Here is a 22,547-nt window from a genome sequence, read left to right on the forward strand (position 1 = left end):
CAAGCTCCTTCACCAAGCACTAATTGAATTGAAATATGGCCCACAGACCTCAACCAGCATCACACTTGATCCCCTGAGACAGTACAGCAGGCAGACTCTTCCACTCTGGGTTGCATGCTCAGCTGTTGGAGACAATATTAGTTGCCATAGGAAGCTCTAACGCCTTGAAATTGATGTTGAAAGTGAATTGACCTCTCAATCTGCCCACCCCAAATAATTCTGGTGGGTGTTATCAGCCCACAAACTGATGTTCTTCCCAAAATTGGGATAATTGTGTGAATTATCATCAGCTGGCATGAATCACGCTACAGACATGCCCAAGCACTGTCATCGTATTGGTAATTGGTTTATTATTGTCACATGTACCGAGATAGAGTGAAAAGCTTTTGTGTGCGTGCCATCCAAACAGATCATTCCATACATCAAGGTAAAACAAAACAGAATGCAGAATATAGTGTTACAGTTACAGAGAAAGTGCAGTGCAGGCACAAGGTTCAAGGGCCACAACGAGGTAGATTGAGAAATCAAGAGTTCTTCTTTATCGTATAAGAGGTCATTCTAGACTCTGATAACAGTGGGATAGAAGCTGTCCTTGAGCCTGGTGGTACGTGCTTTCAGGCTTTTGTATTTTCTGCCCGATGGGAGGGGGGAGAAGAGAGAATATCTGGAGTGGGAGGGGTCCTTGATTATGTCGGCTGCTTTCCTGAGGCAGTGGGAAGTACAGACGGAGTCAATGGAGGGGAGGCTGGTTTTGGACTGGGCTGTGTTCAGAACTCTCTGCAATTTCTTACAGTCTTGGGCAGAGCAGTTGCCGTACCAAGCTATGATGCATCCGGATAGGATTCTTACTGCGGTGCATTTGTATATAGGAGCCAATTCACCCCCAAAGGACAGGCACTAAAGGTGCTGAATTTTGCAGTCAGCGTTTGGTTCACACATCAGCCTGGCAGTTACGGGGTTAAGGAGCCAGGCTTGGGGCAGAGAGCTGACTGATGGTATGGTTTAGGAAGAACCAGAGGGAATGTAGCCAGGATCAGACTCCTTGAGGAGCACTGTGACGGACCATGTTGGCTGTCCTGCTCTACGTGACCACCCAGGTTTTCTCCACCGGAGGTGAGTATCTCTCAGCGTGAGGCACAAACTAATCCCATTCCATGGGATTTGTTTGTGCCTCATGCTGTGTTTGGTCAGAGTTTTGCACTCTTGCCCTGGATTATGCGTCGATGTTAGCAGTGCATCAGAGTCCAGGCATCAGCTGGGAGCTTACTCGCTTGGTTAAGACCCTCCAGCGTTCGAGAGTGACCAAGCCCCTTGTCGAGCTGGACAATTCTACGTGACGTTTGAGTTCAGTGCCGAGATTTGAAAGTCACTTGTCTTTCTAATGCAACAGTGGAGGGAAAACTGCGAGATGTTGCAGGGACCTCCAGCTACGGGCGAGAAAGGGTCTCAACATTAGAGGGTGGCCATTCAGGACTGAGGTGAGAAGTTTCATCATTCCCAGTATAAAGAAACTTTGGAATTCTCTGCCCAAGAGGGCACGGAGACTCCGTTGATGAGTACGTTCAAGAAGTGGGGGGGGGGGGGGGTCAATAGATTTTTGGATATTGAAGAGATCTGGGGCTGGAGCAGGAGAGTGGGGCTGAAGTAAAAGATCAGCTGTGCTTTTATTGAATGGGAGTTCAGAGTCGAGGAGTTGAAAAGCCGATTCCTCCTTCTGTTCCTTGCTTTCCTCGTGTCCTTTTGTTTGACAGTGTTCTGATTATAAACCTGGGATAAACATGCTGGGAGCCAGTTAATGATTACACGGCCTGCTTCACTGGTAACTAGCTGAGCTGCGAAGTCCACAATAGTTCAGTACTGATGGTCGAGGGTGTGGGGAACCCACAGCTCTGAAATAGGCCATTCGGCCCAGCCAGTCAATGCTCCACTACTTCCATCTAACCCCATCACAGAATCTTCTTTCCTTTTCTCCTTGAAGTCATAGAGTTACACAGAACAGAAACAGGCCCTTCGGCCCAACTTGCCCATGCTGACTGAGATGTCTATGCGAGCTGGTTTTATTTGCCTGCGTTTGGCCCATATCCCCCTACACTTTTCCTGTCCATTTACCTGTCCAAATGTTTTTTTAGACACTGTAATTTTACCCGTCTCTCCCACTTCCTCTGGCAGCTCGTTCCACACACCCACCACCATCTGTGTGGAAAAACTTGCCCCTCAGGTCCCCTTTAAATCTTTCCCCTCTCACCTTAAACCTGTGCCCTCTAGTTTTAGACTCCCCTACCCTGGGAAAATATTGTGACAATTCACCTTATCTCTGCCCCTCATGATTTTATATACCTCTGTAAGGTCACCTCTTAACCTCCTTCACTCCAGGGAATAAGGTCCCAGCCTATCCAGGGTCTCGTTTCCAACGACAGTACCAATCCAACTGGCTCGATCTGCCCATCATCCTTCACCATTCCCCCTCCCAACCACCCCCAGTCCTCTTTCTACTGGCCACCTCCCCTCTCCCCTTTCCACTCTCAATCCTGAGGCAGGGCATCAACCCAAAACATGGACAATTCATTCCCCCACCCCCCCCCACCGATGCTGCTTGACCCGCTGAGCTCCTCCAGCAGATTGTGTGTTGCTCCAGATTCCAGCGTCTGCCTGTCTCCTGTGTTCATCTGAAGTGTTTTGCTGCCTTTAAGAGAAAGTTATTCAGGATGCAGCGGTTTCTATTCTTGCCCTGACCCTGAATGTTGTGGGTTCTATTTCTTAATCGCAGAGAATTAAGCACAAATATTTGGTGCTGCACAGCAGGAAGTGATACCAAGACACTACTTGAAGGGAGATGTGCCACTGTGCAGAGGGAACAGGACACCACTTGAAGTTTGACTTGTTCCGCTTTCAATACTTTCATTCCAAGCAAACTCATCACCAAACTCCGAGACCTGGGACCCAACACCTCCCTTTGCAATTGGATCCTTGACTTCCTGACCTACAGACCGCAATCAGTGGGGATAGGCAGCAACACCTCTGGCACGATTATTCTCAACACTGGTGCTGCACAAGGCTGCGTCCTCAGCCCCCTACTCTACTCCCTATACATTCTGCTCTAACTCCATCTACAAGTTTGCAGGTGATACCACAGTAGTGGGCCGTATCTCAAATAACGATGAGCCAGAGTACAAGAAGGAGATAGAGAGCTTAGTGACATGGTGTCATGCCAACAACTTTTCTCACAATGTCAGCAAAACAGAAGAGCTGGAGGGAGGGGGGGGGGGGGCAGCTGCTGGTGCACACACTCCTGCCTACATCAACCATGCTGAGGTTCAGATGGTTGAAAGCTTCAAGTTCCCAGGAGTGAACATCACTAATAGCCTGTCCTGGCCAAACACGTAGACTCCATAGCCAAGAAAGCTCACCAGCACCTCTATTTCCTCAGAAGACTAAAGAAATTTAGCATGTCTCCTTTGACCCTCACCAATTTTTATCAATGCACCATAGTTGCTTCACAGCTTGGTACGGCAACTGCTCTGCCCGGGATTGCAGGAAACTGCAGAGAGTTGTGGACACAGCCCAGCGCATCACGGACACCAGCCTCCCCTCCATGACACAAGAGATTCTGCAGATGCTGGAATCTGGAGGAACACACACAAAATGCTGGAGGAACTCAGCAGATCAGACAGCATTTGTGGAGGGAAATAAACAGTCGACATTAAACATTGACTGTTTATTTCCCTCCATAGATGCTGCCTGACCTGCTGAGTTCCTCCCACATTTTGTGTGTGTTGTTCTCCTCCATGGACTCTGCCTACACTTCTCGCTGCCTCGGTAAAGCAGCCAACATAATCAAAGCCCCCACCCACCCCAGACATTCTCCCTTCTCCCCCTTCCAACCGAGCAGAAGATACAAAAACCTGAAAGCACGTACCACCAGGCTCAAGGACAGCTTCTATCCCGCTGTTATAAGACTATTGAATGGTCCCCTAGTATGATAAGATGGACTCTTGACCTCACAATCTACCTCATTATGACCTTGCCCCTTCTTGTCTGCCTGCACTGCAGTTTCTCTGTAACTGTAACACTTTATTCTGCATTGTTATTGTTTTACCCTGTACTACCTCAATGCACTGTGTAATGAATTGATCTGTACGAACAGTATGCAAGACAAGTTTTTCACTGTACCCTTGGTACATGGGACAATAATAAACCAATTTACCAGTTTTTATTTGTTGCTAATTCTCTGCTTCTGTTTTGCCGCAGGCCTCCGTCACAATGGCTGGAGCTTGGACACCCCGGACACAGTGATGGGGAGGGAAGGGAAGCCTGTGGCTCTGTTCTGCAAGTTCACTCACCCTCACCACGGATACAAGGGCAACATCAGCATCAGCTGGAGGGAAGAGCAGACAGGCAAGTGGCTTCTCAATTACACAAATTACCCACTGAGCAGTGGGTTTGTGAATCTGATCCACGAGAGTGAAGGGGAGCGCTACCATCCGATGGGGAATCCTCGGCAGAATGACGCTTCCATAACCATAAGCCGGCTGAGTCTGTGCGATGACCACAAGCGGTATACTTGCCTTGTGGATCTGCAGGAACACAAGAATCAAACGGCCCAAAGCTTCTCTCAAACACTTCTCGTGGTAACAGGTGAGGAATTGCTTAAAGGTGAAACATTGGCTTGTGGACTATTGGATACAAAGGATCACTCAACATAGACGTTTTGGCTGTGCTTATTCATTGAAACTCTACAATTGGGTTCACACCCCCAGTGTCCTCCCCGGATCTGAACCCTATCCAAGCCCAAACCTAATCACGGACACCACTTTCTTTGACCAAGTTTTCAGCCACCTGTCTTTTAGATATCTCCTTATGCGGCTCAGTGTCAAATTCTGTTTGTAGCACCGTGGGATGTTCAGCTGTATTAAGAACACTCCTAGAGGTTATCACTGTACAAGTCCAATCCTCTGGTGAAGTCTCCCATCCCACTTTCAAACTGGAATTGGTTTATTATTGTCATATGTACCGAGGTACAGTGAAAAACTTGTCTTGCATACCGTTCATACAGGTCAATTCATTACACAGTGCATTGAGGTAGTACCAGGGAAAACAATAACAGAATGCAGAATAAGGTACTACAGCTACAGAGAAAGTGCAGTGCAGCCAGACAGTGAGGTGCAAGGTCATAACGAGGTAGATTGTGAGGTGAAGAGTCCATCTCATCGTACTAGGGAAGTAGTCACAACTGGGATAGAGCTGTCCTTGAGCCTGGTAGTACGTGCTTTCAGGATTTTCCCTTCCACTGCTGCCACCATTTGTTTGGGAAATGCAGAGCTGGAGTTACCCCCACATATCCTGACTCCATCATAAATGATTTCAAATGTCACAACTCAGATGTCCCACCATTGAACATCAGGTATCGGGCGGTCAAATCCCGTCCCAGAGAATTGCCCCCATGCTGAAGGTTCAGTGCGAGTCTAATGGAGTGGTTCTCCACGAGAAGTGGTTTCTTTCAGATGAGATGGTAAACTATGGCCCTGATGGCTCAATGAAGTGGTCAGAAAAGATCTCTTGGCACCATCTGTTAGAACAGCAGAGGGCTTCTTCCTGATGAATTAGCCAATATTTAACTCTCAACCAACATCGGTAAAACAGGTGACCTTGTCCTTGCTTTATTGTAGACACAAGACACTGCAGATGGTGAGGCAGTCCTTCGCATGTGAATCCATCGGAGTCACTTATGCACCCGGTGCTCCCGGTGCGGCCTCCTCTACATTCGTGAGACCCGACGCAGACTGGGTGACCACTTCGTTGAGCACCTTCACTCCGTCCGTCATACTAGCTGTGATCTCCCAGTGGTCAGCCATTTTAATTCCACTTCCCATTCCCACACCGGCATGTCTGTCCATGGCCTCCTCTACTGTGAAGTTGAGGCCAGATGCATATTAGAGGAACAGCACCTCATATTTTGCCTTGGTGGACAACCTGACGGCATCAACATCGATTTCTAGAAATTCTGGTAACCAGTCCCCTCTGACCCTTTTTTTCCCATTATCCCACCAGCCCCCATCACCCAATCTCTTTCCCCTCCCCCACCCTCTCGAGCTGCCCATCACCCACACACTCCTCCCTCCGGCTCCCCTCCCCAACTCCTTCCCTTTATTCCATGGTCCACTGTCTTCTCCCATCAGATCCCATCTTCTTCAGCCCTTTGTCACTTCCACCTATCACCTCCCAGCTCCTGATATCATCCCCACTCTCCCCCCTCCCTCACCTGCCTATCACACCCCCCTCACCTGGATGCACCTATCACCTGCCAGCTCGTGCTCCGCCTCTTCCCTCCCCCTCTTTATACCGGCTATTTCCCCGCCTGCTTTCCAGTCCTGATGAAGGGTCTCGTCCCGAAACGTCAACTGTCCATTTCCCTCCATAGGTGCTGCCTGACCCACTGAGTTCCTCCAGCTTTTTGTGTGTTGCTTCCTTTATTGCTATTTGTGGAAACTTGCTGACTCCTAGTCACCTTAGAGCAGAAGAAGGAGGGCCAGGAGTCAACCTAATAAAGCCCTGAATCTGCTCCGCCATTCAATGAGATTACGCCTGATCTTCTTCACCAATTCTCAATCTTCATATCCCTTGACTCCTCGAGATTCCAAAAATGTATCAATGAGATAGTCAGTGACCCTGCTTCCACAGCCCTCTGAGTGAAGAACCTACTCCTATCTTGAATTAGAGAGTGGGGTCCACCAACAGATGGGTGGGTTCTAAACAACTCCCCCATCTGTTGGTGTATCCCACTCTCTAATTCAAGATTCTTCAGCCACCCTGATGGAAGATGGAAGGTTTTAATGAGATCGGCACCCACTTTTCCCAAATCCAAAAGGTTTTGACCTATTCTGTTCAATCTTTCCTGGTGGGACAACATCCTTGTACCGAGAAGTACAACAGCAGCAGTACTTCCAAAGATTTGCAGCAGCTGTTTTCAGGATCTTTCATTGGTTAGATGGTCTACAGCCCTTTCTGCTTGGTTGGATGTGCTTATTTCCTCTTTCAATTAATGGGGTTTCACACAAATAAACACTGACCAGAACTTTTGGTTTGTGGTGAAGATGGTGCTTACTACTGGCCTCATCCAGAGCCAACCACAAAAGTCTAACGATATCTGTAATGGCAACTTCCCCAAATCTCCTTTTAGTTCACCAGACTGATTCCAGGAATCGCAGGACTCCCATACAAGGAGACATTGGGTCAATGAGGTATCTATTCACTGGAATTTAGGAAAGTTTAAAGATCTCTTATCTACAAAATTCTGGCAGGGCTTGACACACTAGATGTGGGGAGAATATTTCTCCTGGGTGGGGTGGTATCCAGAACGAGGGTGTCACAGTCTCAGATTACAGGACTGATAGGAGGATAAGTTTAAATATCATACAAGTAGAGTATTAAATATTATGCACAGTTCTGGTCACCATGCTATAGGACAGGCTTGATTGTGCTGGAGAGGGTGCAGAGGAGATTCACCAGGACATTGCCTGGGATGGAGGGTTTCAGTTATGAGGAGAGACTGGATAGGCTGGGTTTGTTTTACTTGGAACAGAGGAGACTGACAGGCGACCTGAGAGAGGTGTTCAAAATGATGAGAGGCATAGAGCAGATGGGAAGAAACTTTCCCCCACGGTAGAGGTGTCGAAGACCAGAGGGTATAGGTTTGAAGTGAGGAGTAAGAGGTTTACAGGGGATCCGAGGAATTTTTTTCACCCAGAGGGTGGTTGGAGTCTGGGACACACTGCCTGAGGGGGTGGTGGAGGCCGAGATGAAGCTTCTGTGCGAGCACTTCAATTGGCTATTGTAAGCTGCAGGCCAAGCACTGGTAGATGGGAGTAGTATAGACATGATGGGCTGAAGGGCCTGTTTCTGTGCTGTATGACACCAGGACTGTCTGACTCCACCCGGAGGGTGGGGGAATTCCCTACTGCAGAGGGCTGTGGAGGCCCTCACTGAGTATATTTAAGAAAGAGAGGGATAGATCACTAGACAGAAGTCATCAAGGAATATATGAAGAGATTTTGTATTGAGGTAGCGGGTCAGCCATGATTATATCAAATGGTGGAGCAGGCTTGGAAGGGCCAAATGGCCTAACCTGCTCCCAAATTCTGTCCGTTTGTCTGCAAATTACACAGCAGCTGCTCAGCAAACTACTCCAGCAGCACATCCCAAACCTCCAATGTCTCCCACCAAGAATGACGAATGCAGCGGGTTCATGGGAACGCCACCACTGGCAGGTCCCCCACAAGATGTACACCTTGGAGGTGGATCACGGCTCCTTCTGATCTCTGGAACCACCCCCAACAAGATTGTAGGTCAGCAGCAGGTCTTGTGCCTGAAGAAATGGCAGCCTGAACTCGGTTAACACAGGAAATGAAACCACTGTGAGCTGACCGAATTCTACATTCACTGCAGTAACTCGGTCGTAGCTCCCCACTTTCCCCAAGGGAAACTTGGGATTGGCAATAAATGCAACACAGGCTCCTGAGAAATGCATTTAACAGAAGTGAGTAAGAAGCAAAAGTGTCAAAAATGAAGACAGTAAAATATTATTTTACATTTTAACTTCCATTCTATTTTGAATATATTTATGCATAAAACTTATAATCCACCTATTTGAAATCACTTCATGAAGTTCTGATAGTTTGCTGGCATGGTAAGAGATTACAAATTCAAGACCTCATGAAGGAGATTTTTAGGTAAATTTACAGTGAAACCATTATCACATCAGTCCAGGCAATTTTCTTTGACTAGGTGTGAACACCCTCAGCTGTATCTACACACTTAATCACCAGCAGCAACTTCAACAGTTCTGTGTTTAACCATACATGGCGCTGTCATTTTCAAGGAGTATGGTCAATACTATTAATTTTTCTGCCCTTGTTACTGCAAAGATGACACAGAGAGTAACTGAATAATATTCATTCTTCACAACCCTTCTCTATTCAAGGTGGGAACGTTGGAGCGTCACTGGTGATTGGGAAGAGGGGAGTTTCTGCCACATTGCCTTGTTCCTTCAGCCCCCCTAACAGGAAACCCATCTCCATCACTATCCTTTGGATGAAGGGGAATCCACGGGAAGAGTCTGCTGTCTTTAATCACACCCGTTCCCACTCCGCGGGCCCTCCCTACACTGACACTGTAAATGAAGGAGGTCGATATGAGCTGGTGGGAAACCCAGACCAGGGAGACGCCTCCATCAGTGTGAGAGACCTCAGACCGAACGACACCAGCGACTATTTCTGTCACGTTTGGGTCAGGAATTCCACATCAGAGACAGTGACTCAGGATGAGACGAGACTGCAGGTTGTGGGTAAGGAAACATCTCTGTCAGTAATAACTCCTGAGCCTTGATACAGTTTGTCCTGGAGTGGATTTGATGGTGCTTCTCTCTATTCATGTGGACATTGTGGCCTGTGCCAGCATTTATTGTCTGTCCTTTGTCCATTCCTGTCAGGAGGGTGGTGGTCAGCTCCCTGCTTGAACTGCTGCAGTCTCTGTCCTGAAGGTGCACCTCCTGCAGGTTTGAGCAGAAGTTTCCAGGATTTAGACCCAGTGTCGATGAAGTGACAGCATTGTGTGTCCAAGTCAGGGGTGGTATGTAACTTGGGAACTTGGAGGTGATGGTGTTTCTCTCTGCCTGCCACCCTTGTCATTCTAAGGTGATAGAAGGTCATGGGACTGGCAGGTGCTGCAAGCAGAAACTGTGGACGCTGTGAACTGCAGCCACAATGCAGAATAGTGGAATCTTTCAACACAGAGCAAGGCCATTTGGCCTGTTATTCGCTTCCGTTGCCATTTAGAAAGTGTTCTCCACTTAATCCCACTCCCTGCTTCTGCAGAGCCTTGCAATTATTCCCCACAAAGCACATATCTAATGGCATATTAATGTACGATACTTTGAGCATTATTAACAAATCTGCTTCCGAAATCTTCCCCTCCCTCAAAGTATCTTGCACAGTGGCACGGCTAGAGGGCAGCACAGTGTGCAGCTGCTGCCTCACAGCTCCAGTGACCCAGGTTTGATCCCGACCTCGGGCACTGCCTCTGTATGGAATTTGCACATTCTCCCTGTGACTGCGTGAGTTTCCCCTGGGTGCTCCGGTTTCCTCCCACATTCCAAAATTGTGGGGGGTCGGTAGGTTAATTGGCCACTGAATTGCCCCTAATGTGTGGATGAGAGGTAGGATCTGGGTATAGTTGTGAATATTGAGACAGTAAAAAGAATGGGATTAGTTCAGGATTAGTGCAAATGGATGGGTGATGTTTGGTGTGAATTCAGGTTGAAGGCCCAGTTTCCATGCTGTAGCTCGCTATACAATTATCTGCGGTTGAAACCTTCATTTGCTACTCTCTGGACTTGTTGATTTGATCTTCTACATAACCTCAACTCACCCAGGTTCTGTGTCTGTTAAATTTTAACAGTATTACAAAATCACAGAAACACACAATCTGCTGGAGGAACTCAGCGGGTCGAGCAGCATCTGTGGCGGAGGGGGGGAAGGAATTGTCGACCCTTCAGGTCGAAACTTGCATCAGCATCTGTAGTCTCTTGTGTCTTACAAAATCACAGAATGGTTACAGTACAGAAAGAGACCATTCGGCCTGTTAAGTCCACACTAGCTCTATGGGAGAGGATTCCAGCTTGTCCTACTTGCTCACCCTCCCCACAACCCCACGAATTCCTTTCTTTCAGATATTTGTCCTGCTGTCTTTGAATCTGCCCCCACTCCTCCCCCAGGACATCAATTCCGAACCTTGACTACTTTGCCGTGTAAAAAAAATTCCTCCTGTTAGACTTGGTTGTTTTGTCAGTCACCTTCACTCCGTCCCTCAGTCCTTCACCACTTCTGCCAACGGGAACAGTTTCTCCCTGTCTACACCAATCATGATTTGAAATACCTGTACCAGATCCCCTCACCATCTCCTCTGTCCCGAGGACAATATCCCCAACTTCTCTCATCTGCCCACGTAACTAAAGTCCCTTAACCCTTGAATCACATGTAAACTTCTTCTGCACCCTCACCAAAGCCTTCAAACCACTCCTGAAGTGTGGTTGCCCAGAAATGAACATAGACTGAACCAATGTTTTATAAAGATTCTTTGGCTTCCTCACTCTTATACCCTGTGCCCAAGACTCCACACATTTTAACCACTTTCTCAACCTGCCTCACTTTCAATGATCAATGTACATACTGTATACCCCAGGTCACTTTAGCCTTGTACAACCTTTAGAATGGGCCCTCTCATTTATGTCGTCTCTTCTCATTCCTCCAACTTAAATTAACACTTCATATTTCCCAGCATTTAATTTCATCTGCCACCTATCCACCAACCTGTCAATATTCTCCTCACACATTACTGCACTTCTGTTTTGTGTCACCTGTACTCCCAAGTCCTTCTCACTACTAATATATAGTAAGAAAAGTAATGGTCTTGTTCTGACCCCTGGGGAACTCCACTGAAAACTTCCCACCGATGTGTGAAACAACCTCTCACTGTGACAGAGTGAGTGTTTCCACTATTTTCTATTTTCTTTTCACTTTTCCTGTGGCTCTGCCAGTTCTACTGTGGGCTTCAACTTTAATCGTGGAATGCCTTTTGGAAATCCACATACCCCACGTCAACCACATTTCCCTCATCAACCCTCTGAATGCTCACGATATGTGGATACCTTTTTCCATTCTTGCCAGCTTTCTTGAATCAATCTAAACTGGTCCATGTAACTGATAATCCTGTCATTGGTTACTGTTTAGAGAACTTTCCCTGGAACTGCAGCATCTGTGAGAGACAAAGGAATTGTCGATGTTTTGGGTCAAAACCCTGCAGCAGGTCTCGTCGACAATTCCTTCCTTCCATCCCAAGGGTGCTGCTCGACCTGCTGAGTTCCTCCAGCAGGTTGGTTCCAGCTTTCCAGTCCTCAGGCACAACCCCTGAATCTCACAGAATCATAGAGAGATACAGCACGGAAACAGGCCCTTCGGCCCACTGTCTGTACCGACCATCAACCATCCATTTACACCAATCCCACATTATTCTCATTCTTCATCCTCCCCACACTCCCATCAACTCCCCCCAGATTCTAGCCCTCCCCCACACACCGGGGACAATTTACAATGGCCAATTAACCTACAGATCTCCACGCCTTTGGGATGAGGGAGGAAACCGGAGCACCCGGGGGAAACCTATGCTGTCACACAGACAGCACCTGAGGTCAGGATCGGACCTGGGTTTCTCAGGAGCCGTGAAGCAGCAGCAGTTTGCAGATGTTTGGAAGATTATGGCCGAGGATTTATGTATGTCTTCCTTCCCACAAACTGTGGAGCTGTGAGTGAACGGGTAACTTACCTGTCAGGTTCACAAAGCTGCTTCCAAATTCTGCCCTTCTAGGTATCTAGCAAAGTGGTGCAGCCAGAGGACAGCACATGAGACAAGTTTCACGTAAACTCCCAATCTCCACACCACCAATCCCCCTCCCCAATGCCACACGCTGTCGAATAAAGGTTAACTCGAAGAATTTAATTGATTTTCTTTTTTACCCCCCAAGTCCCAGCTACCATCCTGAATCTGTCTGTTGTGACTGATGTAACTGGAGACACCCTAGTGTGCAGGGCTGAAGGGGAGCCCCCAGCAAACATCACGTGGATCGGCCCTGGGAACAGCACACTGCCCGTGAACAGCAGTGAGATGAGAGTCATCCGAGATTTGGAGATACATCAGACTGTGGGAGAGCTGCTTCACCCGAGGCTGAGAGGGAGCTACAGCTGTGTGGCTGTGAATGAACACGGGAGAGACACCCGTGAGATCGATCTGTCTGCCAACGATAACAGTTACTCGAATTTCATCATTGGGATGCTGTGCCTGATCCCACTGGTTAAATTTCTCCTCCTCCTGATAACAGGAATCATTCTCTTCATTAAGATAAAAGGTACATCAAGCTCTGTCTAATTTAAAGCAAGTGATCATTGAGGCAGTTAACTATCAAGTGATAAAAGTTGCATCCTAATGTCCCCGAACATTGAGAACAAAGCAAATGTGTTTGATTCCAGCCCAACATATTCTCCACCCCCTCCTCACCATCTCCAGCCTCCCCTTCCACCAACTCCAGCCAAACTTTTCCAAAGGGAGAGAATGTCCTTAGAAGATACTTTCCCTGGAAATTCTGATGTAAGCAGGGAAGAGGGTAATAAAAGATCTACTTGTCTTGTGGTAACACGCAGAAGGAACATGCTGACTAGAAAAGAGAGGGGTCGAGTTCTCTATAATGAACCATTTAATAGTATTAATGTAGAGAAAAGGTTCTGTCTGCAGGCAAAAACCAGAACAAGGATGATATTGTAAAATAATGACAAAGATATTTTGAATTCAGAAGAAACTTCTGTGATGGAGAGGATTTGCTGTTGAGACGTTTATATACTTGTCACCTTGTTCCACATATCTTCTGAGTGATGGTTCATCTTTTACTTTCTATAAACCTGAGAATACCCAAAACTTTGTTGTACGTTACCTAACTTGCAGCAATCAATCCATGGTGGTGTCAGGTTTGGCCCATGCAGGTCCGTAATGGGACTGTGGTGGGGCAATGATGGACCATGGTGGGACTATGCTGGGACTACAATGCAGCCATGCTAGGACTATACTGGTACCAAGTTTGGACCATGGTGTGAACATAGAGGATCCGTGTAGGACATCATCAGGATCATGATGGCACCAGGCTGATATGTTTGGATCATGAAAGGACTGTGCTGGGACAATCCTAAAACCATGACGGAACCACACTAGGACCATGGTGGGACCATGGTAGGGAAACTATGGGGACCATTAATGATTAATGTTGGCCCTACTTTGAGACGTTGTTGGGACCATGATGGGACCAAACTGAGACCATACTGGGACTATGATGAGATCATAATGAAAGGATCACAATGGAATTATACAGAGTCTGTGCTGGGACCATAGTGTGACTATGCTGGGACTATGATGGACCAAAACGAAACCTTGAAGGAACCACACTCGGGCTATGATCAGACTGTGGTGAGAAGTGATGGGACCATACCAGAACCACACCAATATCACGTTTGGACCATGATAGCACAGTGTTGGAACAGTTCTAGAACCATGGTGTGATTATGGTGGAACAATAGTGGGACCAAGGTGGGACCATGGTAGGCTCCTGATAGGACAATGCAGGGATCATTGTGTGAGCCTGTGGGCTATGTGCTGGGATCAAGCTTAGTTCATACTGCAACCATGCCGAAATTAATGCTTAGGCCTTGATGGGATCACGCAGGGACTACGGAATTTCCCATGTATAATTTCCGGGACTAGGATGTCTGATAAGGCTTTGGGACACCGGTGTTTATTGGCTTCTGTAGCTGACTGGAATATTCAAACTCTGCAGGAATATTTACAGAAACCAGCATTGTTCCCTTCCCGTGTTTATGTACATTTGGATCTGGGATCCCCTTTTAACCAACTTCAATCTTATAACTCTTACCCTCATCATCAAATCCCTCCATGCCTTTGCTTCCCTCTGTTTGTAATCTCCTCCAGCTCTACAACCCTCCTAAAGCTCTCCGCTCCTGGATTCCTGTGCATTCCCAGTTTTAATTCCTCCACCATTAGTGCTGTGCCTTCAACCCCTGAATCCCCTTCCTAAATCTTCCCCCATCTATTTCTCATCTCTTTTAAGATTTTCTCTAAAACCAACCTCGTTGATCAGGTGTTCCAACACCTCCCTATTTCATAGAACATAAAACAGTACAGCACAGTACAGGCCCTTTGTCCCACGATGTTGTGCATACCTATGTGAATACCTGCTCCATGATCAATCTAACCCTTCCCTCCTACACTGTCCATAACCCTCCATTTTTCTTACTTCCATGTACCTATCTAAGAATCTTCTAAATGTTTATATCTTATCAGCCTCTACAACCACCCCCAGCAGTTCGTTCCAGGCACCCACCACTCTCTGTGTAAAGAACCTAGCTCTGACATCTCCCCTGAATATTCCTCCTCTGACCTTAAACAGATGTCCTCTTGTATTTGCCATTGCCACCCTGGGGAAAAGGTGCTGGCTGTCCACTCATAATCTTATACACCACTATCAAGTTGCCTCTCATCTTGCGTCGCTCCAAAGAGAAAAACCCCAGCTCACTCAACCTCTCCTCATAAGACGTTATCTAATCCAGGCAGCATCCTGGTAAATCTCCTCTGCATCCTCTCTAAAGCTTCCACATCCTTCATATAATGAGGCAACCAGAACTGAAGACATTACTCCAAGAGTGGCCTAACCAGAGTTTTATAGAGCTGCAACATTACCTTGTGGCTCTTGAACTCAATCCCCCAATTAATGAAGGCCAACACACCTTCTTAACAACCATATTGACCTGCACGGCAACCTTGAGGGATCTATGGACGTGGACCCCAAAATTCTTCTGTTCCTGCACACTGCTCAGTATCCTGCCATTAACCTTGTACTCTGCCTTCATGTTCGTTCTTCCAAAGTGTATCACTTCACACTTTTACAGATTGAACTCCATCTGTCCAACCTTACATCCTGTCTATCTCCTGTTGCAACATACGACAACCTTCTGCACTATCCACAACACCACCAACCCTTGTGTCATCTGCAAACTTACTAACCCGCCCTTCCACTTCCTCATCCAAGTCGTTTATAAAAATCACAAAGAGCAGGGGTCCCAGAACAGATCCCTGCGGAACACCACTGGTCACCGACCTCCAGGCAGAATATGCTCCATCCACTACCACACTCTGTCTTCTGATGGCAAGCCAATTCCAAATCCATGCAGCCAAGTCTCCACGGATCCCATGCCTCATCACTTTCTGGATGAGACTACCACGGGGAACCTTGTCAAACACCTTACTAAAGTCCATATACACCACATCCATCGCTCTACCTTCATCTATTTGTTTTGTTACCTCCTTGAAAAACTCAGTTAGGCTCGTGAGGTGAATTTCAATTAGAATTTCAATTGGATCAGTTTCATAACTGTTAGCATTAGAGGCACTGTATAACTGGATGTTGTAATTTCCAGCTGAACTCTAGAACATAGAACAGTACATCACAGGAACAGGCCCTTCAACCACGATGTGCCAAACTGAAGTAGTAATTAAACATCTAACTAAATTAAAAATCCCTTCTGCCTGACAAGGTCCATTTCCCTCCATTCTCTGCACATTCATCTGCCTGTCTAAGATCCTCTTCTATTGTATCTGCCTCCACTACCAGCCCTGGCAGTGCATTCCAGGCACCCACCACTCTCTGTGTAAAAAAAACCTGCCCTGCACATCTCCTTTGAACTTTCCTCCTCTCATCTTAAATGCATGCCCTCTAGTATTTGACACTTCAACCCTAAACTCTAACTCTATCTCATCCTGCTTTCAGTCACCCTGGTGAATGACCTGTTGATTGTAGGCACAGTTCTGAGCCATTTCAGGAGGGAAAATTTGAGAGCAAGCCCAAGAATTATTCTCATAAATACTCTCACTACCACACATTGGTCACATCCCAACAAGGAGCAAGGTATACCACAGCATTGCTTCTGGATTTGTTAGGTCAAGAGGAACTACCTTCCCTTATGTCAGGAGTCCTGATCGAGGGAGCCAAGCCAAAAGAGGAGATAGAAATCTGGAACTATCTGTCTGACAGGGATCCACATTTTCTTCCTGGGTGATGGTATTAGGGAGTACAGAAACAAGGTAGCTAAATGGAATTCCTGCGCAGATCAGCTATGATCTAATTGAATTTCACAGCATGCTTTAGAGCTGAAAAAGTTCTTCCTCATTGTCACACAAAATTGCTGAAAACTATAATCACATCTTATAGTGAGTGATTCATTGGAACTTATTTACTGATTAACTCTTGTTCTTTCAATTCTTGTTTTCTTGACAGAGAACTGAAAGGTTCATCCATTTACAACAAAGCCCTGTTCACAGTGGGTCTGAAGTCCTGGGGATCTTACCTCTGGAATGCAGTTTCTTGTATGTTGAAGGAATGATCCTGCTTATTGGCTGGTCTGAATTTAATGGACATGCCAGTTCTGGACCACGGAAAACACAGTATCCTGCAGTAACACAAGCTATTTCATGTCAGCACTTCCATTTTTACCAATTGTTTTGTGGTCTTACTAAAATGGACACCTTTAGAGTAGGTTGTGGATAGTATAATGTTTTCCAAGTGATGCTTTGGTTGTATTCTCTACTTAAACTTTGAAAAGTGTCCTGACATAAGAGCAATGCCTGAGTAGAAGAATGTCTCCTTGTTGTATAGGTTGTCCCCTGGTTACGAACACTTGACTTAACCCTAGAGACAAACAAGTTCCTACAATATTGTTAAATTCAAAAGTCCAACATACAGTACGTACAGGGGCTTCCTGAGTTACAAATAACCTGACTTATGGAAATCTGACTTTATGCATAATCTCCCTTATGTTTTTAAAGCATTTTTCAAGCCAGTAATAATAATGAAATCTATTGCTGTATCCATTAATGATTGGATACAGTATATGTTCCAGTAGTTTAATTATGGCTAGCGTTAGGATGTTTATTCAACAAAATGAAAGATTTATAACTAGTGTACTTAGAGTAACACGATATGGGTTACTACAGAAAACAGACATTTCTGACTTGCAGAGAACTCGGCTGACGTACGGTTCTCGGGAATGGAACCCTTATATAACCCAAGGATTGCCTGTACATATGTTCATTCCTACGGACGGCAGAACCGGTTTCCCCTCTCTCTCCGCTTTTAGCAATTGTTCTTGTCAGTCTTGTGTGCTCTTGATGCCACACATCACAATACTGTGGAGGTGTAGTTACCGGATTGAATGATTTTTATGCATTTTCCGACTTATGGACAAAATTGACTTACAGACATCTGTAAAAACGGAACCTATTCATTACCTGGGGACAGCTTGTCTTTGCCTGTTGCAGCACGAGAGAATGGAGATTGAAATCATTACAATGTAAGCAGATCCTGAAATAATCCACTTCATGAATAGTACTGAAATAATTCATGTCACATGTTACTCTGAATGGCTCAGGGTGTTACAACAGCAGGTTGTGGTTTTCAGTCTGCTTGGGCATAAACCACAGCACTGAAGATTGGTGAGGCCATGCTTGTAGCTCCAATAAACATTCTGGGTTGGGAGAAATATAGGAAATAGGGGCAGGTGGCCATTCAGCCCTTCAATACCGTTCCACCATTCAACAGAATCATGACTGTTCATCCACTTCAGGACCCTGTCCCTGCTGTCTTCCCCTGATCCCCTTACCATTAAGAAATATATCTACCACAAATGACTTGGCATCCACTGTCTCCTCTAGTTGACAATTCTCCTGATTTTGTTCCGAAGTAGCATTCTCTGTAACCTGGGGCTGTGACCGCTGGTTCCAGACTCTCTGGCCAGGAACATTCTCCCTGTGTCTCGTCTTCCCAGTTAGAATTTGATACGTTTCTTTGCGATCCCCTCTCCCTCTTCTAACCTCCTATGAATATAGGCCTAATGGACCCAGTCTCTCCTCGCATGTCAGTCCTCCATCCCAGGACTGGTGAAACGTTGCTGCACCCGCTCTGTGGCCAAAACATCCTTCCTCAGATGAGACCAAAACTGCTCACTACACTCCAGATGTGGTCTCACCAAGACCCCGTACAGCTACAGCAAGACATCCTTGCTCCTGTGATCTAATCCTCTTGCAATAAGATAAGATAAGATTTCTTTATTAGTCACATGTACATCGAAACACACAGTGAAATGCATCTTTATATATAATGTCCTGGGGGCAGCCCGCAAGTGTCACCACGCTTCTGGCGCCAACATAGCACGCCCACAACTTCCTAACCCGTACATCTTTGGAATGTGGGAGGAAACCAGAGCACTCGGAGGAAACCCACGAAGACATGGGGAGAACGTACAAACTCCTTACAGACAGTGGCCGGAATTGAACCCGGATCGCTGGCGCTGTAATATCGTTACCCTAACCACTACACTACCATGCCTGCCCAATGAAGCCAATGCAACATTTGCCTTCCCTACTGCCCACTGCACCTGGAGGCTTTCAGTGTACAAGGACACCCAAGTCATGTGGCACCTCCCCTTTGCCAGTCTACCACCATTCAGATAATAATAGATTTCTGTTTTGAAAACAAAAGTGGATAACCTCACATCGATCCACTTTAGCTGCATCGACCATGCATTTTCCACTCTAAGTCACTCATCAAAATCACTTTGGAGCCTCTTTTCATCCTTCTCAAAGCTCACATTGAACCCCCTCCACCCCCTCACCCCCTATAGATATTACCTATAGATCCCTCATCAGATTATGGATATAGACCATGAACAACACAACTAGTCACTGCCTGCAACCTGGAAAATGACCTATTTATTCCTAATCAACCAGTTCTCAATCCATGAAAGTATATTATTCCCAATCCCATTTGCTTTAATTTTGCACACTGCGGGAGCCTATCAAAAGCCTTCTGAATGTCCACTGCTCCTGCTTATCTACTAACAGCTTCAAAATGCTCCTGTGGATTTGTTAAGCATGATCTCCCTATCGTAGACCCACTCTGACCTTGTCCAATCCTGTTACTGTTATTACACCTTTTATAGAAAGATGTAATAACAACACATGAAAGAAACAATAACATTGGTTAACCCTTTACTACTCAGAGAGCAAAGCAATGTTTCCAAGACCAGGCACCAGAAATATATTTACAAAAGGTCCCAAAGGGGAACTGAGAATTGTATTTCTTAACCAAAGGTTTGGTGGGAAAGTGGACGTGGCTTCCACAGGGAGTGATTGAGGTGAAGGAGCAGAAATGTATTAAAGGGGAAGTGATGAGAATAAAAGGAAATTAAATTTGTCAGCTGCTGAACTGGCACATGTACACAGCCTGAGCATTACAAGCAAACTTGTCCATAGCTGTTACGTAATGTCGTTGATTATTGAGGGGACTGCCTGCTACACCCCACCACCACATTACTACCCTATGACACATAGTGTGATCTGCCATGTTTTCTTATTTACTAATTGTTCAGGACCTTGGCATCTCTGCCAAGGCTGGCATGTCTAACCGCCCTTGAGCTGTGGGCTGCTAGACAGTCAGATAGCACGTAAGAGTCAATCACACTGGTAGTCTGCAGCCATAGAAAGCTCAGACCGGGTGATCAACGGCTCTCCTCCTCTGAAGATATTACTGGACCAGATAGGCTTCTAATAACAAACCAGTATCTTTATAGTTATCAATGCTCCTTAAAAGTGGCAACACAAGTAGATAGTGTGGTACAGAAAGCATACAGTATACATATCTTCATCAGTCGGGGCTTTGTATATAAGGGTCAAGAAATTGTGTTTTTGGTTTGGGCCACATTTGGAGCATTGTGTGCAGTTCTGGTCACCCCATTACAGGAAGGATGTGGAGGCTTTGGAGAGGGTGCAGAAGAGATTCACCAGGATGCTGCCTGGATTAGAGAGTATTAGATGGGGATGGTTACCAGTTCCGTCAGGCACCCACTGCACCACCTCCCTTGTGCACTGGGACCTCCTGACTCAGTACAAGCAGGAACTGGAGCTGAGTACTTCTGCTCTTTGATGTGACTCTCACACTGATTGGTGATTGTCACCCATCTTCACATCGAGGGAACGGACCTCCCACTCCCACCCCTAAACCTCAGCCCACTACCTAGCAAACCCTTGATTTTAAGAATATCCCTTTGTTAACTGGGTGTTGCAACGACAGAACAACATCTAACATTTAACCAGATCCCTTTAAATGTAAGGAAAATGTCTGTTACATAAAGGGAGCTGGTTAAATGTTAGACGGAAGCCTGCCATTGACAGGAGGGGAAAGGGGAATTCAGGGAAGGCCAGAGGAACAGCTAGAACATAAGAACAGGAGAAAGCCACTCAGCCCATCGAATCAGATCCTTGCTCACTGAGATCATGGCTGACCTGTATCTCAATGCCATTCCTTCACCTGGCTTCATATCCATTTATTGAACTTTAGTCCAAGGCACTGACTGAGGCCCTGACAGGGTCCCAACCAGCCTTTGCAAAGTCGCGCTTGGTTTGCTTCAGATTTTAAATATATTCTGGGTTCTATCCTACCCTGTCAAAGTACTTCTAAACTCCTAAACACCTCAACCAAGTCATTCCTTAACTTTCAACATTCCATGGATCACAACCCCAATTGTTTAATCTCTCCACTTAATCCAAGCCTTGCTGCACAGGGCAATTTCACTACACTTAATTGTATCCCAAAAGAAATCCTTTCTAAGGTGATGAGGCCAACAGTGCTGTCAAGGTGATGGGCTGGAGGGGTTGTGGAGGGGAAAGATGTAAATGTGTGGTGAATGATGATTTTTTAAATTTGGATGGGGGAATTGAGAAATGGGGGCTGGTCTTGGAACAGTGAGGACAAGGGGAAAGCAGAACGGAATTTGACAGGGGAAATATTGAAGAAGGCTTTTGGCACACTTGCCTTCATCAGTCAGGGCACTGAATACAAGAGTTGGGATATCATGTTACAGCTGTATAAGACATTGGAATACTGTATGCAGTTCTGATCACCTGGGTATCAGCAGGATGTCATTAAGCTGGAAATGGTACAGAAAAGATTCATGAGGATGTTACTGGGACTGGAGTGTTTGAGTTATAAAGAGAGACTGGATAGGCTGGGATTTATTTCTGTGGGGTGGGGTGACCTTATAGAGGTTTATAAAATCATGAGGGGCATAGATAAGGTTGATGATCACAGTCTCAGTGTACGGGAGTCTAAAACTAGAGGGCATAGGTTTAAGGAAATGGGGGAAAGATTTAAAAGGGATCTTAGGGGAAATTGTTTCATACAGAGGAGATGATCAAGGCGGGTACAATTAAAATGTTTAGAAAACAGTTGGACAGGTATGTGGGTAGGAAAGGTTGAGAGGAATATGGGCCAAATGCGGGAAAATGGGTCTAGCTTAGATGGGAATCTTGGTCAGCATGGACCAGTTGGGCTGAAGGGCCCATTCCTGTGTTGTTTGATTCTATGACTCTATGTATGTCCGATCCTCTGGTGAAGTCTCCCAAGTAGACAACTAGGTCGGCATGGATGAGTTGGGCCGAAGGGCCTGTTTCCATGCTATGAATCTAAGCCTTGTCTCAGAGGCTTGGAACAATCATAATCCGTGTGTGGAAGAGATGAATGGGGGAGTGATGAGGGAGATGCTAAGGGGCTGGGCACAAGAGTGGCTTCAGCAATGGAAGATATGACGGGGCATGGAGAATAGAGATCAGGGAGGGGGCTGCAGGGGGAGGGGTATCAATGACATAGTAACTGAAAGAAATGGAGAGTGTGTAGTTCAAAGCTGAGCTGATTCCCTAATTACTATGTCAAATCACTGCTGTTTCACAAACTCATTGTGAAGGCTGTAAATCTATAAATTATCCCTCCACTAATAGTCCATTCCTTTCAGTGTTGGTTCATGAGTCATGAAATCCAGGAAATTCCCTGA

The 22,547-nt window shown here is 46.1% G+C and overlaps 1 protein-coding gene across 1 annotated transcript in view; it reads left to right on the forward strand.

Moving 5' to 3' along the window:
- Positions 1–12,975, forward strand: part of LOC127572489 (sialic acid-binding Ig-like lectin 15) — a 64,713-nt gene extending 51,738 nt beyond the window's left edge. Inside the window, exons 2-4 of the mRNA XM_052019836.1 lie at positions 4,249–4,635; positions 8,978–9,340; positions 12,575–12,975. Coding sequence (XP_051875796.1) covers positions 4,249–4,635; positions 8,978–9,340; positions 12,575–12,975 — 1,151 coding nt within the window. The remainder of the gene's footprint in view (positions 1–4,248; positions 4,636–8,977; positions 9,341–12,574) is intronic.
- The last annotated feature ends 9,572 nt before the right edge of the window (positions 12,976–22,547 follow it).

Source organism: Pristis pectinata, chromosome 7, assembly GCF_009764475.1.
Source record: "Pristis pectinata isolate sPriPec2 chromosome 7, sPriPec2.1.pri, whole genome shotgun sequence".
Taxonomy (NCBI): domain Eukaryota; kingdom Metazoa; phylum Chordata; class Chondrichthyes; order Rhinopristiformes; family Pristidae; genus Pristis; species Pristis pectinata.